This window comes from Mixophyes fleayi, chromosome 3, assembly GCF_038048845.1.
Source record: "Mixophyes fleayi isolate aMixFle1 chromosome 3, aMixFle1.hap1, whole genome shotgun sequence".
Classification (NCBI taxonomy): domain Eukaryota; kingdom Metazoa; phylum Chordata; class Amphibia; order Anura; family Limnodynastidae; genus Mixophyes; species Mixophyes fleayi.
Genome location: NC_134404.1, coordinates 53,685,444 through 53,704,565, shown reverse-complemented (window position 1 = coordinate 53,704,565; position 19,122 = coordinate 53,685,444). Strand labels below are relative to the sequence as shown.

The 19,122-nt window shown below is 39.6% G+C and overlaps 1 protein-coding gene across 3 annotated transcripts in view; it reads right to left on the bottom strand.

Moving 5' to 3' along the window:
• EIPR1 (EARP complex and GARP complex interacting protein 1) overlaps window positions 1–19,122 on the bottom strand; it is a 181,404-nt gene that overhangs the window by 39,419 nt on the left and 122,863 nt on the right. For all 3 annotated transcript variants that reach the window (XM_075201500.1, XM_075201502.1, XM_075201501.1), the window contains one exon: window positions 7,421–7,520. In XM_075201500.1, coding sequence (XP_075057601.1) covers window positions 7,421–7,520 — 100 coding nt within the window. The remainder of the gene's footprint in view (window positions 1–7,420; window positions 7,521–19,122) is intronic.

The following is a 19,122-nucleotide window of genomic DNA, read 5'->3' as shown; positions in this document are numbered from 1 at the left end:
ACAGTTCCTTTGCCTCAGAAGGTTGCTGGTTTGGAGGCTGAGATGGTGTCGGTTAAACAAAAAATGTCAGACATGGAGGGCCGCCTCAGACGCAGTAATGTCCGGCTGGTGGGTCTTCCTGAAAAGGCAGAGGGTGATGCTCCGGAGACATTCTTGGAGAATTGGATGATCCAGACATTCGGCAAAGAGGAGTTCACGGCCCAGTTTGTGGAAAGGGGGCATCGAATTCCAACTCAGAGACCGCCTCCTGGTGCACAGCCGCGCACATTCATTGCTAAAGTGCTACACTATAAAGATCTGGATACTATTCTGCGCCTGGCTCGGACCAAGGGCCCCTTATTGTATCAAAACCAAAGAGTGGCTGTATTCCCTGACTTTTCGGTGGATGTACAAAAGAGCAGAGCTCAGTTTATACAGGTGAAGCGTCGTCTTCGCGAGATGCAATTGCTGTATTCTATGCTCTTCTCGGCCAGATTGCGGGTGGTTGCAGATGGAACTACCCTCTTCTTTGGATCGCCTTTGGAGACGACTCACTGGTTGGATAGGAGAGCTCCTAGAGGTCCTCGGCCGGATTGAAGATGCTTCTGGTGACGTATTGACCTCCTGGACTGAAATGATGCTATTAAAATTCGTATGCCTCTGACAGTTATAATGTTTAAGAGATAAGCTCAGTGGATGTATATCACTTTGATTTATGTTTATACATACTGAAATACTTTGATTAATATAGAAGTTACTGAATGTTTACGGAGGTGTCAATTATAAGGCGATATTTCTGGGGGGGGGGATTTTTGGATCTTATATTTGGTGCTAGTGGATCGGGTGGATGTGGGATACTGGAGGAGTAGTAGGGTAATGTTATGGGCTGGGGGACTTCCCTTGCTTAAAGGGTCGCAAACTCCCTCTCCTTTTTTCAATGTATACTTGGGGGTGGATGTACGGGGAGGGGTGTTGTTTGGATAGGGTAGGGAGGGGTAGGTTTGTTAGAGTTCAATGCAGTGTCAAGTGTGATATTTTTTCTCTATGCAAATACTTTCAGATGTTGAGATTGAATATTTTGGTGTACACTAATATGGTTGACTGGTGGCTGGGTGTCTGCCTGGGCTGGAGGGGGTTGATTTCTATGGGGAAATGTCTCATGTGTATTCCCTGGTGTTATGGCGACTGGGAAGATGAATAGGGGCTCTATTAAAATACTGACTTGGAATGTTCGTGGCCTAAATGATAAAATTAATGGTCTTTGGTCATATCCCAATTAAAAAAGTATGAGGCGGATGTTATATGCCTAACTGAAACTCATCTAGTGGGAGCTAAAGTGTTGGCCCTTAAGAAACCGTGGGTTTGATGGGCAAATCATGCTGCTCACACGGGTCATTCTAGAGAGTAATCTCTTCTTATACGTAAAAAAGTAAACTTTATTTTGGAAATGGTGGAGTCGGACCCATTAGGTAGATATGTTTTTGTTTTTGTAAGGGGTATTTTTGATTCTAAACGTATAAACTTACTGTAAGTTTATGTCCCGCCCCCTTATAGTGGTGAAGTCTTAAAAAAAATGCAGTGACAGTCCTGTGATTTGCTGTGGGGATTTCAATAATGTGTTGGATTCTAATGTTGATAGGAGGAGGGAGGTGGGGGATACTACATATCTCAGGAAATCGAAATTTGCTGATCTGGTGGAAGAGATGGGTTTGGTGGATGTGTGGCATCTGAGACATCCGGTAGAGGTCTTTTTCTCATTTTATTCCACTTCATGTAATGCCTTCTCCCGAATTGATTTAGGACTTCTATCAAAGGGGTTGCTGTCGGCTGTCTCGGATGCTGCATATTTACCAAGAGGGATTTCAGATCATTCTCCATTGGTACTAACAGTAAAGCTGAATGTTTCTCGAGGTCAAGCGTTTTGGAGACTTAACCCCTTTTGGTTGACACAATTGCAGGATGGAAATACTTTAGAATCTCAATGGGAAGGGTACTTTGCTACTAATGTAGATACAGCGGCTCCGCCTCTCGTTTGGGATTCATTCAAGGCTTTTTTAAGAGCTTCCTTAATTAGAAGTATTAATTGTTTCAAAAGAGAGTCTAGGTTGAGAGGTGATAGATTAGAAAAAGAGGTTGTGCGGTTGGAGGAGGTGTATCTCTCTTCTCATATGGCTTCTGATAGGATGGCTTGCTGGCGGTACAGATAGAGTGGTCGGATTACTTGTTAGATAAATCAAGACGTAAGTTGCTATTTGCTAAGCATACTCAATACTTTGAAGCGGATAAATGTGGCAGATTTTTGGCGTATTTAGCTAGATCAGAGAGGGCGGCGGCTGTAGTGGCGGGAATTACAGATACTTTGGGTGTTGTGCATACCTTGACTGAAGAGATCAGTGATGTTTTCTATGTATATTTTAAAGATGCTTATGCGTCTAGAGCTGAGTACTCAGATTCTGGTTTAGAAACGTACCTGGCGGCTGTTTCCTTGCCTGAGCTAAGCGCAGTAGAGAAAGTTTGGACCTGTCAATCACTGATGAGGAGATTGTAGCTGCGATATCCTCATTTCCAAATGGCAGGGCTCCAGGCATAGATGGGATACCCATAGAGTTGTATAAGAAGCATTTGGGGTTTTTTGTGCCTTGCTTGCAAGACATGTTTACAAGTTTTAGAGATTAGGGGTGTGTATCTCCGTCTATGTCTGAAGCTCTTATAGTCCTTATCCCTAAAACGGGAAAGGATCCCTTGTTTCCGGAATCTTACAGACCTATATCGTTAATGACAACGGATATTAAGATATTGGCAAAAATTTTGGCGTCACGTTTATGTCGGGTGATTGGCGAGATTGTGCACCCTGACCAAACTGGTTTAATGCCGGGAAAATCTACGGCTATAAATTTGCGTAGGCTTTTTTGTCATCTGCAGCTGCCCCACTCTGTGGAGGAGGAGGCGGTGGTGGTATCGTGAGATGCTGCTAGGGCCTTTGACTCTGTGGAGTGGAGGTACCTGTGGGCGGTGCTATTGAAATTTGGGTTTGGGCCGGTTTTTGTTCAATGGGTACGATTACTGTATTCTTGTCCTACAGCTAGAGTGTGTAAATGGCTTCGTGTCCCGTCTATTTGTCATGGGCAGAGGTACAAGACAGGGTTGCCCAATGTCTCCCACCCTATTTGCCTTGGCCATAGAGCCACTAGAATGTGTTGTTAGGATGCAGTCAGACATTACTGAGTTGAGGATGGGCTGCAGGATGGACAAGATTGCCCTTTACGCAGATGATATGCTGCTCTTTCTGTCATATCCTAATAAATCATTACCAATGTTACTCCGCGTGGTCTTGGTGTTCGGTAGGTACTCGGGGCTTTTAATCAACTGGGACAAATCTAGTGTGACTCCAATTAAGGGTATTTGCCCTATAGGTCAGGTCCTGCAGACTCCTCTTAAATGGACTCCGGTATTTAAATATCTTGGTATCTGGATTTCTGATGATATGGGTCAATATATCCAGCGTAATGTCCAGCCTCAGATTGACTATCTTAAGAGCCGGATCGGGGTATGGAAGCAGCTGCCATTAACGGTCACAGGTAGAGTTAATCTGGTCAAAACGATAATTCAACCAAAGTTTCTGTATGTTTTGCAGCAGTCGCCGAAATATATCCCTCATAGTATATTTCGTTATATTGAGCGTCTCATGGCTTCTTTGGTGTGGGCAGGCAAAAGAGCAAGAGTTAAGCTTACCACTTTATATCGTTCTCGAGAGTCGGGGGGTTTGACTTTGCCGAATCTGCGGCTTTATTATTTTGCCTCTCAGTTGACACATATTGAGGTATGGTTCCGGTCACGGATGGGTGTAGATTTGCATGATTTTCTAGTTTCTGGGACAGGTTCTAAACATACACGGGTGTAGTTTCTTTTGGCTGGTAGAAAGGTTGGGGGTGATCCCCCTTTTTTGATACAGACCATGAAGGTATGGCGATTTTCCTCCCGGATTGGGAGTGGACTGGACTTTGACCCATGCACTCCACTTTGGGATAATTTGGACTTTGGAGAATTGGTTAGGATGGAGGGAGCTGAAGCTTGGCGAATTTACAATATAATACATATTGGACAATTGTATGAGAATGGGATACTACATTCATTTGAGCAACTACAGGGATTACATGAGTTACCTAGGGGTTACTATTATAGGTATTTGCAGTTAAGACATGCTCTTGCCTCGCAGTTTTGGGGAGCTGCCCCGAGTTTCAATGCAGATTCTTTGAGGGTACAACTGTCAAGGTTGGGCCAGAGGCGGCAAATTTCATTTCTGTATTCATTATTGGTGGAAGGATCTGGTGTGGGGGGTTTGCCGGAGCTGCGATGCAGGTGGGAGGGTGATCTCGGGCAAATCAGTGATAAGGCATGGGATATGGTGTTGTGTAGTCCGAAAGAGGTCACTGCATCAGTTAAATTCCGTCAAGTTCAGTTTTTTCTGCTGCACAGAGCGTATCTTACCCCTCTTTAGCTCTCTAAAATAAATAGGGGTCAGGTGGTCCTGTGTCCTAAGTGTGGGAGTGAGAATGGGAACTTTTGGCATATGCTCTGGGAGTGTCCATTGGTTTCATGCTTTTGGGGAGAGGTGGAGGATTGTATTAAACGATTGGAGGTGGGAGTATCTGCCTTGACGCCAAAACTATGTATATTTGGTCTGGGCTTGAACAAAAACATCCGTAGGCTTATTAGACTGCTCATTAATAAGTTACTTATGTTGGCAAAAGTGGTCATAGCTAGGAAGTGGATGGCACCGGAAGGCCCGACTGTGAGTAGCTGGATTGACCTTGTTAACGATACAGTCGGCCATGAAAGGTTCATGTACACCAGTAGAAACTTCCCTTTACAAGGCAGCGCCACTTTAAATTTAAGCGCTGAAGACGCCGATCTCGCCGCAGTTGAAGAATCCGGACATTGATACATTTACCCCCAGGTCTTCCAAAGCAATGTTGTGGTTTAAAAAATAAAAACAAGAGTGGGAAATAAAGCATGTACTGTTGTTTCTTGTTGTATAGCTGTGTCAAACCTAATGCAAAATAAACATTTAGCATTCCTACTCTTGGTGCTCGTTACCCACCGGAAAGCTGCACATCATAACCAGCCTGCTGCTGGTTTCTGACCTGATGCAGAACTTTACCAGAGGAACAACGGTGGTTTAGAAACATTACGAAAAATGAAATTACTTTTCACACATCTTTTTTTAGGTTTTCCAGCTCACAAATTGCTAGCACTGGTAGCACAGTAGCGTTATGGCATTGCAATGACTGTCATATAGTAGAACAGCTCACTGCCTCTTCATCTCTGGGGAAAAGCATTTCACTCATTTCACAGACAGACTGAAATAAAATTAGCATTTTATAGCAATCTGTTTTCCACCTCTGCTAAGTTTTCTTTTGTCTTTAAAAAATTAATGAGCAATTGTCACCAAACATTATTTTTTTTCTCATGTACTGTAAAAACTCTCCTAACATTCATAACAGGTCATGTTTTAAGGATATGTCTCAGGACTGCTAAAGTTAATTAGAGAATGCTCTCCCCCCTCTACAAAGCTGGAATTTCCAATACAATAGTAGTGGGTAGGTGTAATAACATTGTTCTAGGACACAAACATATTTAAACATGACGGTATTTATAAAAAGGCAGAAGGCTAAAATTAATGTGGGTGCATACAGGACAAATCTCCGTCATCACTAGCTCACCCCAGGTACAATTAAAATGTCATAATTTAACCTACAAACAGCAGAAGCTGTCACTACTCTCCCTGAATAATTGGGATACTCCCAAATTTGTCCTTGCAGAGTCAGCGAGGACATGACGTGAATAACATCATGAAGCCCCACACACCTCTGTAAACACCAAACATTGTGGTTTGCTAAGGTGGGAGGGGCTTTATGCAATTCTCACACCCATTTCATAACTCGATCCTGCTGTCAATCCCCTCTTGCTTCAGGTATCTCCTGGAAACAAGATAGGAAAAGTAGACATACATCCTTTGTTGGGGGCATGCTCAGGACTAGCCACTGCTATCTAAAAGCTCCTGCAAAACAAACTCTGGCCAGGGATTAGAACTGTTGTCTTTCTTTTCAATTAACTTTCAATAACAGTTTTGTGATGTCGCTCACTTATTTTTCTGCCTGTTTTTATGTGAAGAGCATACATTGGAGTATGAAGCTGGCAGGGGAGATACTACATCTTCTGAGGGTAGAAGCTGAGCGCTCCTAGATAAATGTGGTCTTGGTGCATGAGTTCCATCTATATTCAAACGTGAAATTTAGTTTTGCTAGCCAACAAAAACACAAAAGTGACACACAATAAAGACAGTCATAATGTTGCAACACTCACATAATTTAATGAATGGATGGTCCTAAAGTAATAATAAGAAGGACATTTCTACTGTTTCCACCATGAGCATATCCAGACCTGCAATACCACAAAAGTAGATGGGGACTAATTCCACAGGGGCCGTTATGGACCCTATGTTTGCACAGGGTAGAAAAAAAGGAAATTTGCATATATTGACATTATTGGGGAAGAGCATTTTTTCAGTTTTAAAAATGACCTTTATTGGTTGGCTGATTTTATGGCACCATTAAAGATCAGATAACGCAAAGAGCCTTATATGCAATAAATACGTAGTAAAACATACATTGAATAACCACATATTCATACCACTATTCCAGATTTTTCTGGTTATACCATATAATTAAAAATAAAAAATCTTTACTATATAAAAAGTGTTAACCATATGTTAATTCAGGTACAAATAAACAAACAGTAAGACTAATTGTAGGAGAAAGAAGTGATTAAAGGACATAGTAAATTGTGGCTTAATTATAATTGCAAACATCAGGAAGTCAGAAATGTGAAATGTAAGAGAGGGAGGAAGGAGAGATCACATGTGGAGACAGGAGGCGGAGCACAAAAAGGCTCCTCCTACAACCCCACAACACGACTTCCAAGAATATATAAAGTTTTATGTCCGAGAGGAATAAACAACTATCCATGGGTACACAACCCCTTGCATTCCTATGGCCACCCAAGAACACAGCAGAACTGATAATGATGTGTCCATATCACAATTATATTACTGGTCTCTCAGTTGTATATCTGGTGATCAATAAACGTCGGTACATGTAAAATAAAATACTTTGCTTTTATTGGGGGAGGGGGGATATATACTGGTATTTACATTTAATTTAAATATTCCTTTTAAATGCTTATTGACTTTATAATTTTAATATGTGAGCATTATAGTGTAAGCAAAGTAAAAAAATAAAACAACAAACAAACTTTACATTGTACTATGGAAAAATTAACGGGAACCTACAACATTGTACTCATTAGAAATACAACCAACTCCTGATCATGTTTACTAGTACAATACAGCAAGAGGACCAGCTTCATATCACTGACTTACCACAGCTTTTGTAGAGCTTTCTTGTAAGTCCCAAAGCATGACGTAATTGTCAGCCAGAGACATCACTTTCTTCCCATCGCCCAATGGTTCCCAAGTAACACTAGAGAAAATAAAAGATATACATGTAAAATGCAGATGAATGCACATAGCTCTATATAAGCCGCATCTTAGGAAACATTGTTCAGCATTATTTTATTTGTGGTAAAAATTCTAAGAGGACATTCTTTACGAAATTTAAGTTTGAAAGTTAGTTTTAACAGTATTACACATTAGTCAAGTAATCCTTATCTTACAAGACCTAGGACAAGAAAAATTATTGACTACCTGCTTGTAATGTGTTCCCTGCTGTGTGTTTTTTTAGTGTCAGACTATAACATGTCCCTATTATTTATTTATTATCATTTATTTATATAACATCAACCATATTATGCAACACTGGTCAGATTGGAGCTTGCAATCTAAATTCTCTACCACACAAACACTCTAGGGTTCAATTTGTCAGAAGTCATTTAACCTACCAGTAAGGACGAGGGTGGGAGGAAACCACTCAAGCACATAAAAACTCACAATACCTTGATTTTAAAAAAAAATAAAATAAAAAAATGAATACAAAACATTTGGAGGTGACACTGATAGACAGAGAGTTCATTTTAAGGTTAGAGTATTAGACAAGGACAACTGAAACCACACTGTGCCACATGTGGTGCTGAAGAGTATAGCCACTCAATTTCCAAGCCAAGGAGAAAGTCATTACCCAACACAAATTATATAAGAATATATTCTTGGACATAACATTTTCCAAAAACTATATTCATCCTTGTTCATATAACTTTCTAGTGACTATATGGTTGTCAAGGTCACAAACCAAATGTTAATATATCCTTCTCACCTGAGTCTTCCTCTGACCCCTCTATCTCGCTCCTCTTGCACTAGTTCCCCTCCACTCACTCCCTGTTGTGTCTGCTGTCTGTTTGCCCTCCCTTTAGGATGTAAGCTCTTACGCGCAGGGCCCTCTTCTCTCCTGTCTCTATACCTATTTTTCTGCTCCAACCTCACTGTACCAGCTATGCTTGGAGCCTTTGGAGTCTAAGTAGTACTTGTTTACTGTTTTGTGCTGTTTTACTCTGTACGGTCAACTGTTTGTATGCTGTACAGCGCTGTGGAAGTCTTGTGATGCCTTACAAATAAAGGATAATAATAATAACATATGTGACAATTGACATTGCAATTCATTTTCAGAATTATCTATTGTCCCTAGTAGAAGAATGAATTTCGAGAGTTTGCATTTTATATTTTTACGTAAAGCAGCTGCAGTAAAAAGGATAACATTTTGCATATTAAACTTTATTCACAAACCCACTGTGATTTTTCAGCCAATAGTTACGCGATTTTTTGTCACAATGTAATTTCTACTTTTAACTATCACAGGTAAACCTCCGTCGGCCACAGATTGTAGGGTGAAGCCCTACACTCCCCTACTTTAGTTTCCTTAAGAAACAGCGAGGAAGCTATTGTCTTTTGCATGAAGCCCTGAAACTACAATTCAGAAAGTAATAGATGTGATTGCAAAATGCTGAGGGAGAGTTTACAATGCTGTCCATGGCTCGGACAATTGATGAACCTTTTATGACTTGCATTGTAAATGAAAAACAAATAACTTTTTGACTGATACAAGGGTCGTACAAACTCCATGATTTAAACTTACAAGACTGGAATTGCCTCAACCCCGAGAAGAGTTTTAAATACAGCGAGAATTGTTATTGTATTAATATCCCATCAGGAATCTGATACTAAATACTAGCACTGGTCCACTGACAGAGGAACATAGAGACCTGCTATGTATATTGGATTGTAATGTTTATTGCACACCGGGTGGAGTATTTCTTGACATACTTGACTAGCGGTCTGATAATATAAATGAACTAGACCAGTGTGTCATGCTTTTGGATACATTACCTGGTCTGGTGGTCCAAATGAGGTGGGAAGAATGTAAGCAACGCAACCTGCCATAATTCAGGTACGTGAAAAAAAAGGGCCCGCTAAAATTAAACCGTTACCCACTGTGAAAATGTGGTAGAAGGGTATATCTGTCTTGTAATCGCTAATCTTAATAGACATAATCAAACCTATCACAAGCCTCAAAAACCTGGTTAGGAAATGTACAGATTTGTAAAATACTTAAGAGCTGTCAATAAGGTAGTCATATAAATTTTTCTAGTGGTACTAAACCTAGCTACCATACAGACATCAACACCACCATAGACAAAGTATTGTTCTGTGATTGACTTGTGCTCTGTCACCTTTTTCAAACACATTAATTGCGATTCCCACAATGTATATGCCTTTATTTATAAAGGAAGACAATATACCTGGGGCATGCATCCCCAAGGAAAAACATCCTCTCTCTCAATTACTTTAAAAGAGATTTATACAGGATAAAATGTAAGCAGGGGTCCACCCAATGTGTAGATGACATATTGCTGGCCTCCAACACAACATAGCAATAACAGGCAGACACAATACAACTACTGTCTGAACTTGCTCAAAAGGGTTACAAGGTGACTAGATAAAAATTACAGTTTTATAAAGGAAGTGTACATTATCTAGGACATACTGTTACACAACAGATGAGACTCCTTAGCGATGACAGAGTACAGACAATTATTGAGGTACCTAAACCAAGAACCAAGACGCAGCATAGGTCTTTTCACTGAAGGACTAGATACTGCAGACAGTGGATTCTCAATTACTCTTTACAGACAAAGCTTCTTCGGAGCATGACTCATGATGACCAGGCAGACACGTTGCAGTGGTCAGAGGAGGCTGACCATGAATTCATGTTGCCAAGACAACCTTTCATTGCTGCTCCTGCATTAAGAACACCTGATTATAAGAAAGCTTTTACTCTAGCTTGCCATAGAAAATCTGGTCATGCTCTGAAAGTTCTTACACAGACTAAAGGAATAGACAAAAACCTATAGTAAACTATAGAACCAAACTGTACACTGTTGCACAGAAGCTCCCTGCTTGTCTATATTCACATAGCCACGATGCCTAAACCGCTACTCTCTGCACATGTAAATGTGAACTTCCGATTGCTATGGATAGGAAAGATACATGGGGGTGGTAATTGGGAGATGGGGCTAGTGTGTGACTAGAAGGGTGGACGGACAAGTGATTAGGGGGTGCATTCAGCGTCCCTGCAAATGCAACATGCTGTATCAACTTGCTGGCTGCCGTGCATGCTCCCCGTAAAGGTGATGGGAAAAGTAAGGAGGAGGGTGAACTACAAGAGAGAACACGAGACACAACTTGGGTTGTTTGATTGGGAAGAAGAACAGACAATAGTCAAATCCCAGGAGTCTCCTTTCAAGTCTCATAGTCATGCCAGGATCTGGAATATCCACTACAGCTAATATCTTCCTTTACCACTGACCACAGTAAACAGGGTACACAGAAGTGTGCGTGAGAGACAGTTGTGATAGATATCTGGTTGCTTTGCACCCCTTTTTCTTGCTCTACCACCCTCTATTTGTATTGCTTTTCTCCCCTGTCTTTATTGATCTGCACAGCAGCCAAGCAAAAGAGAAAGTGCAGAGCAATAGAGTGATGCAGTGTGTGAAGATACCGGGTTATTAGAGACGAAGTTCACTAGGTTACCTGGCACTCCTTAGGTTCAGAACTCACACAGGCAAGGAGGAGAAGGAAAGATACAACACCATCTTTACTTTTCTTACAGTAAAACAACAGAATATAAAACTGCACACTTTAAACAATAGGTCAGCAGATCACCAGTGTCAATAGAAGTCAAGGTTTCCCACCCACTTTCCACTGGCAAAAAAGTCTGTCAACAAAAGGTCCAGGGAGTCTTGGTATCCTGCTGTTCCTGTCTGTTTGGTCAACTCTCCACCAGCGTGGTGGGGCTCTGGATATAAGTCTCCACACTCATGTGGGCGCAGCGATTTACCCAGAACCTGGCAAGTAGCTCCCGATGGAGTGAGGTGATGACAGTTCTCAAGATGGAGCAGCAGCCTGCTTGCCCAGGTACAGGACAGCAATGATCACCAGGTCTGCTGGTAGATAACAGAAACTCAACACATGTCAGCATCACACCTTCCAGGAATCAATCCTCAGAAAGAATACCTCCACCCTCCCTGGAGTGGATCCTTATATTCCATGGTGTTTTCCCCTCACCAGGCAAACCCCCGAGTCTCTCCTTAAACATTGGTGAGTGTTTGGCCAGGGGGTTGAAGTAAAAGTGGAGAGGAGCTGGCCTTCCACAGTGGCTCCCCTGCTGTATCTCTACCACATTGTCTGGCCAGTCCTGTGGAAGACAATGGGTAATACTCATCTTTCCCCACCTCCAGATCAAAGAAATTAACCTCTTCCATATCCCTTCCATCTTTCTCCCTGTCTGCTGGGCACAATTTAAGAACTGGTCCTGGTGTGACAGTCCATGTAATCCATGCGGATTGATGGGCCGGTGGGAGATGTTATTTAGGCAATGTGGCACGGTCTCGTCAGTGCAACAGAGGGACACAAAAAAGTAATATAGAAAACCCAAAACCCAGGAATTGCTGTATGTATTATCGGCAGAAGAGGGTACCCGGGGGCTATCTATGACTCCCCATCACCCACTTCAACAGTTTCCTCCACAGTGAGTGTGAATGCGGTAGCAGTGTGAGCTATTAGCAGCCCTTTGGTGGCTGTTGATTATTGTGAACATTTTGGCAACGCCATAGGGTTGCGAAGGGAAAAACACGAAGTTGCGGTACCATATTACCTTATGTAATGCGCAGCCGAAGCACAACCGCAATCTCCGAACCTAGATGAATATGCCCCCTAATGTACAGCTTTAGTTGGCTTGAACCTTGTAATGTAAACTAGCAGACTAATTAATATGTTTAATGACACAAGACTACTACCCCTCCTTCATCTCAATTAGAAGAGGAAACAACTCACTGACAGTTAATAATTTCTATGATATGGACACTTTACCACCTCTCCTTCCCCTATTTTATTTGTGTACATTCTTTGCTTATTACACATGCTTGACTAAATGCAGTGTTATATATATATATATATATATATATATATATATATATATATATATATATATATATATATCTATATATACATACACACACACACATATATATATATATATATATTATATACACATATCTCAAGAAAAAAGAGAGAGCGCCAACACATAATGTAACTCTTAAAAATGCTTTAAATATATGCAAAAGTGCCACTGGAACTCGTACCAAAGTGATAAAAGTAATGAACTTATCTGATATATATGATGATACACCATCTTCAAGCTTTCAGGGAAACGGTTTACTCAAAGCTATGACTCAAAAGGAAAATAGCAACACACAGTGTAATATGTTCCCAGCCATATGTCACAGTATGAACAAAGAAATAATTTTATCATCCAAAGAATGTCATTCACAAAAGACAAGCAATTGCCCGTATATAAAAAATTTAAAAATAGGCTTATCTGTAATTCCCCAAATGAAACAGTCCTCTCAGGATCCCCGGCCAGATGAGGAAAAGGAAAAGTCCCAACACAGCTACAAATGGAAGATACAGTCCGCCATCGCCCGACGCGCTTCGGCCTTCACGACTTTCTGAAAGGGTATCTTAAGCCTATTTTTAAAATTTTTATATATGGGCAATTGCTATATATATATATATATATATATATATATATATATATATATATATATATATATATTTAAAACTCATGTGCATTAAGGAGCATTTGGGATAGTGTATGAGTACATATGGTTTTGAAAAGTGTAAATGATATATCAACATGGATGAAAAAATAACTCTTCAAAATAGGATTGGTCTTAAACATTTGGCCAGCTAGCAAGGGAGGTGTGTGCGGATTCATAGGTTGAGAATGTTGTACTTTCATTCCTGATAAAACCGCTGACATTGAGTAAAATATTAACCGTATCAAAAAAGTAGCTGAGAAACTAAGAGTAGCTGACTCAAACAACTAGGATCTATTTTCATGGTTTACAGCACTTGGGTTTAAGTAAATGCAGGGTATACTGATCGTCATTTCTATACCGACATGTCTATAAGCATTGGACATGGTTATCAAATGTTGTATTTCAGAAACAAACAACAAGATATAAACTGCTAATTGTATTAAGCTTGCTCATATGATACTAGTAGAAGAACAAGAGCAGGCAGAAGAAATTATGAATATAGAAAGGCATTTACTTTGTAAACCCTCCTCAGTAGAAGCTCGAGTGAGGGAATGTAGTGTTATGAATTTACCTTTAAGCAGTAAATAGTTAATCTCATCAACAAGGATTTCTAATTCATATTTTGTATTTGAAGCAGCTGTAGTGAACAAGATTACATTTTGCTATATTACATTTTACTTTCAAACGCACTCATGTAAATTTCAACTTTGCCTGGAGTCTCTGAAGTCTTGGTATTACTTGTTTATTGTTCTGTACTGTTATTCCCTGTACTGTCCATTGTTTGTACTGTGTTCGGCGCTGCGTAAACCTTGTGGCGCCTTATAAATAAATAATAATAATAATAATAATTATTAAGTAGTGTTAGAGGTAAATTCTCGCGCTTGCATTTCATCATTTATTGCATTTCCCACCACATGGGACTCTAGTCCTCGTAGTGTCTGGAACCCTCTGCTTTCCTGACCTCCCCATCACAGACGTTAAGAGATTTTCTTCACATCTACTTTAGGACAAAGAGGCAAATCTTTGATAATCTCAAATAATCTCGAGTTGGTAAAAACGGGAGTCCGACAGCAGTGAAATAAAGAAGTTATTAAAGTCTTACCATAAATAACGACTAGTAAATGTGCAAGATCACTTTCTGATTACTCAATTAAATAAATGCACATGAGGGAAATCAGCAGGAGCCAAGAATGAAAAATGGGGAGTTTTAGTAATTAAGCCAATTCTTTTTAAATCTGTAGCTACACATACAAAAATTATAAATGCTAATGGAAAAAGTGTGTATCCTTTAAAGGCTTAAGCCACCGAAAACTGAAAAGTCTGTGTTGAATGGAGTTAAATAAGTTAATTATCCGTCAATCCATCTGATCAGCCCTCTACCATCTGCCATGGTCAGGTGGATGATGATAGCCCACCTCAGTAGAAGCTAGGGGCCTGATTCATTAAGGATCTTAACTTAAGAAACTTCTTAGTTCAGTCTCCTGGACAAAACCATGTTACAATGCAAGGGGTGCGAATTAGTATTCTGTTTGCACATAAGTTAAATACTGCTTCAGACACACTTCACTGATGCAGACATGACCTGGAACATGGGTAAGTAATATTCAGCATTTATTTAATTCCACCCAAACCTGGAGTCATCTTTTAAGTCATACCAGCGTAAGTACTCTTTTACTTGCAAACCTAATAGATTCTAGCGATCATTCTAGATAATCGAGGTCAATTTGAGATTTATAAAAATATTTATAAAGTTTGTAAAGGAGCAACCTGTACTTGTTTTCACAATAAAAACAATTGTTATCTATAAAACAATCTTTATAAGATGGGTTCTCATTCTATAAAATGTTTATATCTTTTTCTACCTGTATAGCAAGTGATGCACCAGTAGTCGCACTTTCTCTTTATCGGTCTTTTCTTATGGTTGGCCTCGGTAGCTTAATCCCAGCCAGCAACTCTAGGAGAGGATTAGTGGCTACAGTGCACCTTCTCATTAAGTCGTCTTATTGGTCAGCTGCTTTCTATAGATCTAGAGTAAGTGTACTCTTATCTTGCTTCTTTAAACTAGTTCATTGGGGTGTTAAAGCCGATATGTGAACTAAACTGAAACTAAACTCCATTGGACCTTCTTTTTATGACATTATGGCACTGAAAAAAACCCCAAACAACTTATTATTTTAATAAACAATTAAAATAATGTACTTATATAATGTTTTGAAGCAAAGGCATATACACTATACACAAATAAAAATAAATACAGTGTTTTGAATAGGATACATTTTAACGTCTAACTAGCACAAAAAACACAGTGTGTCAAAAGTTGCCCACCATATTTAACCACCAATCTGTGCAGTGCCTTTTATGCTACCCAGAAGTCTGTAAGCCAATCATTTCAGTGTAAGCCTCCCCATATTCCTCTCTTTACTTGTTAGCAAAGTGGTAGGGCAAAGCAAGACCGAACAGTGCACATACCTTCAATCAAACCAACTGGACTTTAATAAAACTGTCCTGGTATTTGTGGTTTTTAGAAGGTATTTAGCTATCCTTTAAATGCTAGTATATTGTATATTCTTTATAATTATTTGTGGCTTTTGTTCTGGGTGATTCTGTAGCCTTGTATCCAAATTCACTGACATATTATGCATACCAAGAATAACATTCTACGATTTTCAGGAAAAAGAATTATTAGGAGCAGACGGTTGTCAATCAGCTGCTTTATGAATTGACTTACTGTAAAACACTGTTGGATATACCTTGAAAAATAGAACAGTGACTGACAGTTCTCCACCTACATTTTGCTTAATCATCTTTCATTATCTACCACCGCCTGCATTAAAAGGTACTACTTATCTGTCGCCCAGGTACTGTAGCATCACCGATCCACAAGCATAGAAGCAAGTAATATGTTATTAAAAAATGCTGGATAGGATTCTCCAGTGCCAATCTTCACATCTCAAAGTCAGTCACTGCTGAACCTGGTACCTCAAACTATTCTAGTCCACAACCTCACTGCTATAGATGGATAATAATAATATAATACAGAGAAGCTTAGCAATATAGTGATCAGACGTTAACAGGTAAGATATCAGACCACCAGACACATATTTCAAATATAAAATTTAACCTGACAAAAAACTAATTAGTCTTGAATGTGTTCTCTGAGTTAGCAACTAGAATTGGGCACTTTGCATTGCTTGAATTATTGTTAACACATCTCCTTGCTTAAAATGTTCTAATTTTAAATTGAGGATCGCTGCGGAATTAGTGGCGCTATATAAATAGCTAATGATGATGATGACTATGGTTAAGCTTAAATTGCTATATATTTATCGTTTTTTCTTAATGCGAACTGCAATCCTGAACACAGTAATGTTTGCAATTCTGAAAAAAAAAAAGTGTTAAAAATACAATAAAATATTAATATTTAAACTTGAACAGGCAAAACTTTAGAGCCGTTTTAACATTTAATGCAAACTGTAAGAGTCAAATCTCAAACAGTGGACCATGAAAGTCAGTGCATCATACCTTACTGTTCAAACTGTTCCAGTACATCACTCTACAAAATGCGCCAGTGCCAAGTCTGGCACTCTCAGTGCTAAACACTACACCTCAAACTCATCCAGTGAAAACTCACACACCTCAAAGTCCCTCTTGCTGCACCTAAAACTCCTCCAGTGTCAAAACTCCCCCCTTAAAAAACTCCTCGACCTCAAAATCTACTTCGCAACACATGGAGTACAAAAAAGTGCAAAAAAGAAACGTATTTAAAAACTAGATATCTAAAATGTAACGAGACTAACACTGCAGTGGGCAAGGGTGCAGTTAATGGTTGGCAGCATGCCGAATCTTGGGCTCCACAGTTTCCTCTTGGCTTGTTTCCTATCCGTGTTTCAGTTGTCTATCCCACCAACTAGGATGTATAGTCTCTTATTAATCCTTCCATATAACTGATAAATGCCATGCATAGAAATGGTTACCGCCAGTACACATACTGGTGGAGCTGGCAACACACACACACACACACACACACACACACACACACACACACACAATGGGCGAAGTGGAAATTTAGCAGTGGCTTTATAGAAAATGTAATGGGGATATAAGTGAATAGAATTTGATATACATGAACGCACACACACACATATACATATTTTAAATTTAATGCACTGCAGTATGAAAGTACTCTTGTTGAAAGACAAGAGCACAAGCATCCTGGATGGCTAATTCCTTTTGACTGATTTATAATTTGCAAAAGATGATGTGACCTTTAAAACCCGCCAGGCTGTTCCCGCTGCCACTGTTTTCTCCTGAAAATGCTGCTGATGATGTTCACAGGATTTCCACTGAGTGCTTTCTTGCTCTAATTTATCTTCCTGCAAAGGATTTTAGTGCCTGCTGTCTCTCTCTGTCTTGCTGTGCTTAGCCCAAGCATATAACCAGAACATAGCTTCATCTTTCTTCTGTCCTTAACAGCCTCAGCTGCACCACACTTCACAGTGAGAAAAACACTGCCGATATACTCTTGCATTTTATTTGGGTACTTGTAATAAATGTGATATTCCCCCAACTTTATATAAGTCACCAACAATTAGCAGTGTCATGTTATGTCTGGTTCAGGGAGCTAAGGAAACCTCACTACAAAATGTAAACATAAGTAAGCTATCGTGAAGCTGCTGAATAATTATAGTATAGGGCACATACATTACTGTTGGATTATACAACTACTTTGGATTGCGACTGAATTCAATGTGTGTAATCAAATATGACAAAAACTGTACAATCGGATACAATTCAGATTGAATAAGATGCAAAAAGTTATTTTCGTGTCACAACTTGACCTCGTGGACATGCGTGACGTGTGGGTATGAAAGGAATAAAGAAAGCAAAACCAACTGGCCTGTCTAAAAAGGTCTAAAATCTCCCAAAATTATATCTCAAACTCACTATTAAACACCCAGTTCTGCCCCCACCAAGATTTAGTTCAATACACGAATCACCTATGATGTATTCAGCTACTCCCCGGCTCTTCCCAAAATACAATCAAAACCTAATTTAGTCAGAGTCACTGTAAACCAAACAGTTCCTTGCATAATTGTAGAATTATAAAAACCAAGCTTGAATCCTTTAAAAACACAAACACATAATGTTATTAAATGGAGTTAATGTGACAAAAAGTTGCAATGCTTACTAAATAGGAATGGTGATAAATTAAAATACAGACACTATAAAAGCAAAACGATTTTCTTCAAATAAAACAGGAATAAAAATAGAAATGGTCATATTATAGTCATAGAATTCTGCCACCTGGGCAAGGCTAGAATGTATGGATAATTCTTTCCACTCAACTGCCTTGTTACATGATGGACAGAGGTGTGCTGGTATGCTAATCTGTTGTATTACCATTTTGTTCAAAACACTTCTAGTAAAGAGTTCTATAAATAGTACAATTATTTTTCTAGAAGATTGCAGAGATTTGGTAATAATTCCAAACATGGTATGGCTATCGGCACAAATGCATAGGAAACACAACAAAGTTAAATGGATTCCTTGGGAAGATTCATAATCTCCCGTGACCCCATATCATCATCATTTATTTATATAGCGCCAACATATTCCGTAGCGCTTTACAATTGGGGACAAACATAATAAACTAATAAACAAACTGGGTAAAACAGACAAAGAGGTGAGAAGGCCCTGCTCGCAAGCTTACAATCTATGGGACAATGGGAGATTGACACATGAGGTTAAGTCTACATTTTGCATTTTGGCCCAGCAAGACTGCAAAGGTAAAAGTGACTCATAAGCTAAATGATCCTGTCACACAACAATGTTGGTCAGGGGGGTAGTTGTCTTGTGTGAAATTATGTAACAGGCGGTAACAGGCTAAAGGCGATGAGGTTAAGAGGGTGGTTGAGGAATATTATAAGCTTGTCTGAATAGGTAGGTTTTCAGAGAACGCGTCAAAGTTTGTAG